Here is a 9,614-nt window from a genome sequence, read left to right as displayed (position 1 = left end):
CACTGCTTTCCCAGAAGTGTTCAGATATGGGAGGCCCTGTCTCAAAGGCTGCTTAACCTGCTATGCAACAATGCTTCCCCCCTCCACTTGCTATTTTAAGTCTTACGACAGACAAACACTGATAAGGAGATAATATTTCATGTTGTGATCTGATGAACTCACCAATGGGTAATAAAAATTTTTTTACAAAAAGTACTTTAAAGCAAAAATAAAAAAATGGGCCAATAACAAGAACAAGTGAGAGTCACATAATCTAACATAGGATAGAGAACAACGTGATTGTGCTAAAGTATAATTTTCAAAAAATTAAAGACATCACTCGTGGAAATATAAAATGAAAACCCAAGATTCTATTCAACTAATGAACGAGGGACTTAGTAAGGTGTTGCCTTCAAAGACGAATTAGTGATACATTAAGGTTCAAAGGGAAATTTGGAAGTTAGGGATGACGAATGAATTTTCTAAACTGGCCAACTAGTTAATATGTAAGAAAAATGTAATTACTGTTCATCTTTTTTTCTTAAACCTAGCAGAAATCGCATTTCTACTGGAAACCATTCCTTTTCATTGCTGTGGACAAGAACCTTTTGCATTATCATCAGTTTTCTACAAGCTAACCCTCCCCGCCTATAGGGCTATTAGTATCAGAAGTCTCTGGAAGGTGCATAGTGCTTTAGAACCGGATGATCCCTTGCAGGGCTACGGACAGCTCCCAGGCCAACACCCCAGTAATTTTTCTCCCCCCACTTCCAGGTTCTGGACAATGTTTCTTGACATCACCAATTTAAAAAGTGTGCATGTAGATACACATATTTAAATATATTATTTTGCAGGCGGGCTCGGAGGGACTGGAGGTCCAGGTTGCTTTACAAATGTCTTAAAGGATTGGTTTATTTGTTGAAATACTGACCCTGTCTCCCAAGTCCATGGAGAGCTGGGCTTGACAAAACATTTTGTCTAACTAATCCCCCACACTGTCCATCTACTGCTTCCCCTTGCTGGGGCCCCTATCTTTGTTGAACAAACATAATTTGCAACAAAGCCTGGCAGGGTTATTTTTAACGGGTCCTTTAAGGCTGGCAGGGCTGTGGAGCCCTTATATGGGTGTGCTGGCCTGTGGTTAGCCTCAGGGCCAGCTGGGAGGGGAGAGAAGTGTCCCCAGAGCTCACAGGGCCTCCCCCATTGCTTTTCATGCTTCAGGTCTTGGTTCACCCTCCCAGACGCCCCAAGGTGGGTGTCCTGCAGGCAGCATCTGCCCCTCCCTCCCAGACGGTCCTGTCACCTGGGCTGGCCCCCTCCGTGGTCGCCTCTCACCCTCTCACCTGGTCTTGGAGCTGCCTCAACTCAGCTCCTTCTGCCCCCACCCGTCCTCCTTGGCCTCCCCCGAAGCCCAGAGAGGCTGGGACCCCTCAGGTCACTACACATTTGCGCAGACTTTTCCTTCCCAGCACAGTCGGGGACTCCCCGCCCCGCAGGGTGGGTTCCCCGTCTAAGAAAGGTGAGCGGAGAGAGGGCCTGGCGCTGTCCCGGGCTCACGGCGCGTCCCGCACGCAGCAGGTGCACCTGGCCGGAGTAAAAGCCCGCGCCCCGCCGCCTCCCGGGGACTTCGCGGCGCCCTCGGACCCCAGCGAGCTGCCGGAAGCGGCAGGGCCGGCCTCCTCCCCGCGGCGCCCGCCGTCTTATCTGGGCGCCTCCAGGGCCCCGGGAGAAGTCGCGGGGGCACCGGGAGGGACGCGGCGGCATGGGCCGTGGGCCCCGAGGCGGCGCGGGCCGCCCGCCTCGCCGCCTGCTGTCGCTCCTGCTACTGCTGGGCCTGGCCGGTGGTGCCGCCGGAGCGCCGGGCGCCGACGGTGAGTACCGGCGGGCACCGGCACGGCGGGGCCTCGGGCTGGGCGCGCCCGCTCGGCCCTGGAGGACGCCGGGCGCGCCCGGGGCGCTTCCCCGCCCCTGGTTCGGGTTGGGCGTGGAGCGCAGGTGGGGAGCTGGTGGTGGGGGCGGGGCCGCCGGAGGACGCCAATTTGAAGGCGGCCTCGCCCTGGGCGCCTGGCACCTGCTGTGGCCCGGGACGGCGGCGAGGAGGCCGCGCCCGGGGCGCGCCGGGCAGGGAGGGCGCGCGGCGGCGTCGTCAGGCGCCGGCTCCGTCAGGCTGCGGGCGCTCTGGGGCCTTTTGCAGGACCCGCTTTGGACCCGGTGCAGCTTGCTTTCTACATTTAACGCCTTCGCCTTGCTGAAAAGTCAGGTGGTAAATATAATGAGACAGAGGGCGTTTACAGGAATACAAAGTTCATTCATTCATCCACTCATTCAACAGCCGGCCTGTGCCGGGCGTGAGCGTGCGGTGCCGGCCCTCCTGAGCTCAATCCATTTCCGGGCATTTGGCGATGTTTGCCCTCTGCGAAATGCAGTGCCGAGCCTGGTAGCATTTACGTTACTCGGAGGATTCAGACACGCAGGGGAGGTGACATTCCCTCGAATTACTGTAAGCAAGGTGGGAGGCCGCGAACGTGGCCCCACGAGGGGCAGGTTGAGTTTGGCTAGGGCTTTGGTGAACGTGGTGTGTGTGGGCCTTGCCATCCAGGGCTGGGATGTTCTGCCCCCATAGTGTGGGGCAGAGGAATTAGGGCGGGGCCTATTTGTGCCCTGGAGAGAGGTGGGGATGGAGTCTCCACTGAGCCCGGAGGGCTTGGACTGGGGGAGCAAGGCCTGCGCTCAGTTGTTCTGGGTGGTGGGAAGCCATTGAACCTCGCTGCAGGTTTCTGTACAGGAAGTGATATAAAAAACGGGTTAAGACCCCCAACCACTTTCTTAATAAAACCAAACTCTGATCCCGAGGAGCAGGGCGGAGGGGCTGTTGGGCGCTCTGTCCCCCGAATTCTCACTGCCTCGGGACTTTCTCGCTCACTGGCAGGTGTTTGTCGTGACGGCTCAACTCTGCAGGGGCCGTTTTTGCAGCGTGGGAGGCTGTAATGGCTTTCTCCCTTCTCTGACTCGGGTCCCACAGCCCTGCGGCTGAGAGCAAGAAGGATACCTGTGGAGCCCAGTGCGGGATCTCTGTCTCGTGGCGCTGCTGGGTGTGGTCCCCGACTGCTGCTGGGTGAATTTGGGACAAGACTGAGCCTCCTTTCTTATGTCGATGTTCTCACAACCTTGCGGAATCCGGCGTCCTGCAAGGGGCAGCTTTCCTGAAAATGGGCTGTGTGGGGAAAGGCTGCAGGTTTGAAGCCCACTGAGGCGTTGTTGCAATAGCGAGCCTGGAAGATCTTTTTTTTTTTTTTTAATTAGATTATTTATTTATTTGGCAGAGTTACAGACAGAGACAGAGAAAAAGGTCTTCCTTCTGTTGGTTCACCCCCCCCCCCCCAATGGCCACAATGGCCAGCGCTGCACTGATCTGAAGCTAGGAGCCAGGTGCTTCCTTCTGGTCTCCCATGGGGTGCAGGGCCCAAGCACTTGGGCCATCCTCCACTGCCCTCCCGGGCCACAGCAGAGAGCTGGACTGGAAGAGGAGCAACCGGGACTAGAACCCGGTGCCCATATGGGGATGCCGGTGCCGCAGGTGGAGGATTAGCCAAGTGAGCCACGGCGCTGGGCCCTGAGCCTGGAAGATCGGAGGGTGGGACCCTCAGTAATGACAGCGGGAGAAGTGAATGGAGCTGATAAGATGGAAGTGGTGCTGGGAGGAAGCGCTTACTAACATGTTAGGGGCAACGGAACAGAAGAAGAAAGATGGCATCTGCATTCTGGGACTGGGTGACTGGGGTATAGTGTTCTACCGGAGGGGGAGAATGACTTGGTAGAAAGATGAGTAGCTGTTCTGGGCGTCCTGAATTTGAGGTGCTGTTATGGTTTTTGGAGAAACCAAATCCATAGGGAGTTAGGACTGGCCTATAGGTGTGTCCAGGTGCTGTAGGCTGGATGGTGTCTTGAAGCCTGGAGGTTGAAAGAGTAGCAGCACTGTCTTGGTCCTTTTTTTATTGTTGTTTTCGCTATGACAAAATGCAGAGAGCAGGTAATTTATAAAGAATGGATTTATTTGGATCATAGTTCTGAAGACTGGGAAGTCCCAAAGCAAAGCACTAACAAAGCATCTGGAACTGGCCAGGGCTTTCTCGTCACGACCATAATGTGACGGGGCCCGTGCTGTGTGGTCTGTAAGTTAAGCCTCCACTTGGGGTGGCTACACTGTGGTGTAGCAGGTAAAGCCGCTACCTGCAGTGCCGGCATCCCATATGGGCGCCAGTTTGAGTCCCGGCTGCTGCACTTCCGTTCTAGCTTTCTGCTATGCCCTGGGAAAGCAGTAGAAGATGGCCCAGGTCTGTGGGCCACTGAACCCGTGTGGGAGACCTGGAAAAAGCTCCTGGTTCTTGGCTCCAGATCAGTGCAGCGCCAGCCATTGCGGCCAAATGTGAACCAGTGGATGGAAGACCTCTCTCTCTCTCTCTCTCTCTGCCTCTCCTTCTCTCTCTGTGTAACTCTGACTTTCAAATAAATAAATAAATCTTAAAAAAACAAAAACAAAAACAAAACAGCTCCACCTGTGGCGCTGGCATTGTGAGACCTGAGCCTGTATCAAGACACAGCTATTTTAGACTAGGCCTCCATCTTGTAACTCAGGCCTGATTGGGCCCTGAACCCTAAGCCAAAAGCTCCTAAAAGAAAAAAAATAAACTCCCCTTACAATAAACTCTCCTAGCAACAGCCAATTAGCAGAAAACAGGGAAATACTTAAAGTTCCAGGTATCTTTTCAGGCAGTTAAGGTAGTTGATAACATCCTGAAACCCTGCTGTTTGGCACGTACACCCTAGCGGCTTGGACCCTATACTTCAGCCAATCATAAAACGACAAGTATAAATTTAAAATATGAGCCTATCAGATGCTGTATAGCCAAACTTGTTTGTTCAACTGTATAAAAACCCTAACGACCTTACTGTAGGGGCCGCCGATCCAGCCCAGCTGTGCCTGGTGTGGACGTTGGACCAAACTCGAGTTTGAAATAAAACTCTTTGCGTTTGCATCAGCCTCGGCTCCTGGTGGTCTCAATTGGTGGGAATCGGACGTTTCGGGTACAACAGCACCCCATATGGGCCCCAGGTTTGTGTCCTGGCTGCTCCACTTCCTATCCAGCTCCCTTCTGATGGCCTGGGAAAGCAGCACAAGATGGCCCAAGTGCTTGGGTCCCTGTATCCCCGTGGGAGGCTTGGAAGAAGCTCCTGGCTCTTGGCTTTGGATTGACCCAGCTCTGGCTGCCGTGGCCATTTGGGGAGTGGACCAGTGGATGTAAGACCTCCCTTAGTCTCTTCCTCTTTCTGCCTCTCAAGTCAATAAATAAGTCAATTAAAAAAAAAGTCATAACTTGGTAGGGACAGGGAGGGATGGGGGAGAGAGAGAGAGAAGCAGCGTGCATGGAAGCTCTTGTCTCTTTTCCTCTTTTAAAGCCACGGATGCCATCATAAGGGGCTCCTGATTACCTCCCAAAGGCCCTACCCCCAGAAGTCTTTAACATGGGAATTTGGGGATTAAGTTTCCAGCACATGAATTTGTAGGGAACATATTCAAACCAGAGCATCAAGGATAGACTCCCGGGGAAGACCAAGCTGAGACAGGAGATGCAAGAGAAGAGAAAGCAGCAGTAGCCAGCAGGAAGCAGGCGGCAGGAAGACTGGACTGGTGGAAACCGGGAGACGGGAAGACTAGGGGTGGAGGTTGAGAAAAAGGCTTTGGATTTGTTGACTCTAGGCTGTGGTGACTCAGAGCAAGCAGGGCACTGAGGGCGGGTATCAGATGTACAGGGCTCTGGAGTGAGGGCAGAGACTTTGGCTGAGGAATAGATAAGCTTTTCATATTTATTTGAAAGGCAGAGAGACAGAGACAGAGATTTTCTGTTCTCTAATTCAGTCCCCAGATGCCCACAACAGCTGTCACTGGCTGGGTCAGGCTGAAGCCAGGAGTCTGGAACTCAATCTGAGTTCTCCATGTTGAGTGGGTCTTAGGGACTCAGGTCCTTGAGTTGTCACCTGCAGCCTCCTAGGGTGCACAGTAGCGAGAAGCTGGACTTGAACTTTGGCACTTGAATGTGCGTTGCAGGTATCCCAAGCAGCATTTTTATTTTTTAATATTTGGATATTTATTAATATTCAATATTAATATTATTTATTAATATTAATATTGACTATTGAATATTTATTTGAAAGGCAGAGTTACAGAGAGGCAGAGGCAGAGAAAGAGAGAGATCGATCTTCCATCAATGGCCAGATCTAGGCTGATCCGAAGCCAGGAGCAAGGAGTTTCTTCCAGGTCTCCCATGCAGGTGTGGGGGCCCAAGGACTTGGGCCATCTTCTACTGCTTTCCCAGGCCATAGCAGAGAGCTGGATTGGAAGTGGAGCAGCCGGGACTAGAACTGGTGCCCATATGGGATGCCAGCACTGCAAGTGGCGGCTTTACTTGCTATGTCACAGTGTCGGCCCCACAAGCGGCATCGTAACTGTTGTGCCAAATGCCTGCCCTGGCATTCTTTAAACAAATTAAAAGGACAAGGAAGATTGCTTTCAGTTGGGCTGGCCTGGTCAGTGCAGCATATCAGGGGGCACGGTGTAAAGTGAGCTCAGTTTAGACTTAGGAAGATTATTATTCAGCAGAGAAGGAGGAGTTGAAAAATGCAAACATAAGAGATTTAGCTGAGCCAAGTAAGCTTGTAAGTAGGGGAGGGAAGAATGGAGCACTGCTGTTTCCCTCTCGCAGCTGTCTACGTAGTGCACATTTCCCAACCAGTCCACTTGCCCCTGCTTCTGGGAAGTTCGTTAGCACTCTCTACTTCTCTTTGTGGCACCAGCGATGCCGTGCCCTTGGCGTTGTCATACACTTGACAGTGTGTCACGCGGGGTTGTTTAGCGGACAAAGCGCTTGTGCATCAGGACTGTGGCTTGCATTGGGACTTCAGAGTGGGAAGGCACAAAGACCACCCGAGTGAGAAGAGAGGCCGTAGCAAGGGAGGCAGCCCCCAGGGCACGTGTTCGGCAGAGACTGAAAAGCAGGCGGTGAGGTGGGAAAGATTTGTGGTGAGTGAAAGGGACGGCTCTGCCTGGGGAAGCTGGAAGAGCCTCACGAGCAGCAGGCATCCTGTGTGATTGGTTAATGGGTTGGCCCTAAGTTGGAAGGAGGGGCAAAAATTAAGCAAAACTGGCCGTTACTAAGTCCAACCCCGCTGGGCTGATTGCTACAGAGGTTGTGGTTTGAGTTCCCGGTCTGATGGCTGCAGATTGTGGGTCAGAGTTCTGTTTCCATGTGGGGGCTGACCAGTCTCTTGCTGACCACTTGTGCTGGATGGCGTTTAGTGAGGGAGACGTGTGGGGAAGGGGAAATGCAGTCGGCTGGCCTGGGTGTGCCAGGGAAGGCTGAGAGGATAATGGGTCGAGCAGGAGGGTATTGGCAGGTGGGGGTGGGCGGCTGGGTGTGGTGCCAGGTGCCTGGGGAACCCAAAGGTTAGGAATGAGCCAGGAGGGTGGAACCTGTCACTCCTGTTCCTTCACCTTCCTCTGGCGTTGCTGTGAGTCTGGGAGTGGCTGTGGGACTTGCCGGCTCAGGCCTGGCTGGGTTCAGAAGGCCAGAGCGGGAAGGCTCGGAGGCCTTGAGAATCATGGGGCGCGGTGGAGCCGTGGTGCGAGCGTGGGGCAGCTGTGACGCGCACCCGGCTCCCCCGGTCGTGCCTGTCCTGGCGTGGGCGTCACACGGTCTTCATAATCACAGCGGCATGTTCGTTCTTTTTTTTTTTTTTTTTTGACAGGCAGAGTGGACAGTGAGAGAGAGAGAGAGAAAGATCTTTCTTTGCCGTTGGTTCACCCTCCAATGGCCGGCGCACCGCGCTGATCCGATGGCAGGAGCCAGGTACTTATCCTGGTCTCCCATGGGGTGCAGGGCCCAAGCACCTGGGCCATCCTCCACTGCACTCCCTGGCCACAGCAGAGAGCTGGCCTGGAAGAGGGGCAACCGGGACAGAATCCGGCGCCCCGACTGGGACTAGAACCCGGTGTGCCGGCGCCGCAAGGCGGAGGATTAGCCTAGTGAGCCGTGGCGCCGGCCGCATTTGTTCTTCAGAGTGGGGACGGGGAGGAGACGGTGGATGGTTTTGGAGTGATTGAAAGTTGCTTGAAGTAGTGGACAGGATCCGAGGGTTTGAAGATCCTCTCTGACCTGTCTTGCACCTGCAGGGACTCTGTCCTGGCCATATCGTCAGCCTTCTGGTTGGATCCTAACATGGGAGACGGGAGTTTGGCTTAGTGTCTAGACTGCCCTTTGGGATGCCTGCATGCCTCACTCTGAGTCCTGGCTCCACTGTGGATTCCAGCTTCCTGCTGCTGGGCACCCTGGGAGACAGTGCTGAGAACTGAAGTAATTGAGTCTAGGAGACCCGGATTGAGTTAGCCCAGCCATTCCTGGTTATTGTCTGCTTTTGGGGAGTGAGCCAGTGGATGAGAGCTCTGCCTGCCTGCCTGCCTTTCAAATAAATAAATAAAAATAATTAAAAAATTATTTAAAAGAACACCCGACACATCTTCAAGTGGACTCCCAGGTCTCTGTGGCTCAAAACGATAAGTAGTGGTCTGTTGACCTCAGCTGCGTAGAGCCGAGGTGGGAAGTGAATTGCACGGAAGGAGAAAAGGCATGCATGCAGCTGGAGAATGAGTCAGGTGTGAGGCAGCGTGTGGCGGGAACAGGCAGGGGCGCGGTGCGTGGCCGCCGGATGTGAGTGATGGGGTGGGGCCTGCGTTAATGGCTGCCTTAACTCAAGACTCAGCATGGGGACTGGGGCCTGGGTGTGCAGCGGTTTCTGGCCCAGAGGCCAAGTGTGGGGCCCTCGGCCCATGGATCTTGGTGAAACAAGAAAGTAAACAGAAGAAAGCACAAGGAAACTGAACAGCTTTGCACGAGAGAAGGTGTCCAGGCTGTAGATGGGGACTGTCCGACGGTTCAGGTTGCCCTAAAGCATTTCACTGTTTGAGGGAGTAGGGAGCTCTCCATCTTGGGGCATTTTGAAGCAGAGGTTATGTTTTTGTTTCTGCAGTTGTTTTATTTATTTATTTTTTTTACTGCCAGGATGTTGGAGGGGAGAGGGAGTGAGGTTTCCCAGGTTCCTTCCATCTGGGGGCAGTGGAGGGGGGCGGAGTTTGATGCAGTCCCTTAAGGGCAAGGCGGTTTCAGGGGTGGTGGAGACTATTGCCTTCCTCGCTGAGTTTTGGGCCCCCTCCGCATACTTCCTCAGCCCACGTTCTGTCTCCGCATGTCTTTACAAGCTTGCGAAACAGAGTCTCAAGGCACTCCTGCAGTAACTTAGCTCTGAACAACTGGAGCTTATGTCAAGCAAGATGGCTTTACCATCGAGCGTTCCACTTGTGCCCTGAGACCACCTGCACCCCTGCCTGTGTGCCATCCTGAGCAGCAGGGTTGCTTAGTTGTCACAGAGCGAGGAGCAGGTGGACCTGGATGAAGAGAGGGGGAGCTGGATGGTGCCTTTTGAGTCGGGTTTTCCCGGGGGGCTGGGCGGGTAGGGGAGGACGGGGAGGAGAGTGCTTATGTAAATGTGGATGGATTGGATGGTTTCTAAGGTGTCAGCCCATG

At 53.9% G+C, this 9,614-nt stretch overlaps 1 protein-coding gene across 7 annotated transcripts in view; it reads left to right on the top strand.

Moving 5' to 3' along the window:
* Positions 1-1,126: 1,126 nt before the first annotated feature.
* SUSD1 (sushi domain containing 1) overlaps positions 1,127-9,614 on the top strand; it is a 143,597-nt gene continuing 135,109 nt past the window's right edge. For 2 of the 7 annotated variants that reach the window (XM_089319329.1, XM_089319332.1), the window contains exon 1: positions 1,127-1,498. In XM_089319329.1, coding sequence (XP_089175455.1) covers positions 1,192-1,498 — 307 coding nt within the window. In that variant the 5' untranslated portion in view covers positions 1,127-1,191. The other 5 variants (XR_016224821.1, XM_089319325.1, XM_008252259.5 and 2 more) reach the window with 5 other exon arrangements.

The sequence above is a fragment of the Oryctolagus cuniculus genome, chromosome 1, assembly GCF_051225735.1.
Source record: "Oryctolagus cuniculus isolate XC-2025 breed Fujian yellow rabbit chromosome 1, ASM5122573v1, whole genome shotgun sequence".
NCBI classification, from domain to species: domain Eukaryota; kingdom Metazoa; phylum Chordata; class Mammalia; order Lagomorpha; family Leporidae; genus Oryctolagus; species Oryctolagus cuniculus.
The sequence above is the reverse complement of the archived record's forward strand: the minus strand, read 5'-3'. Positions and strand labels throughout refer to the sequence as shown.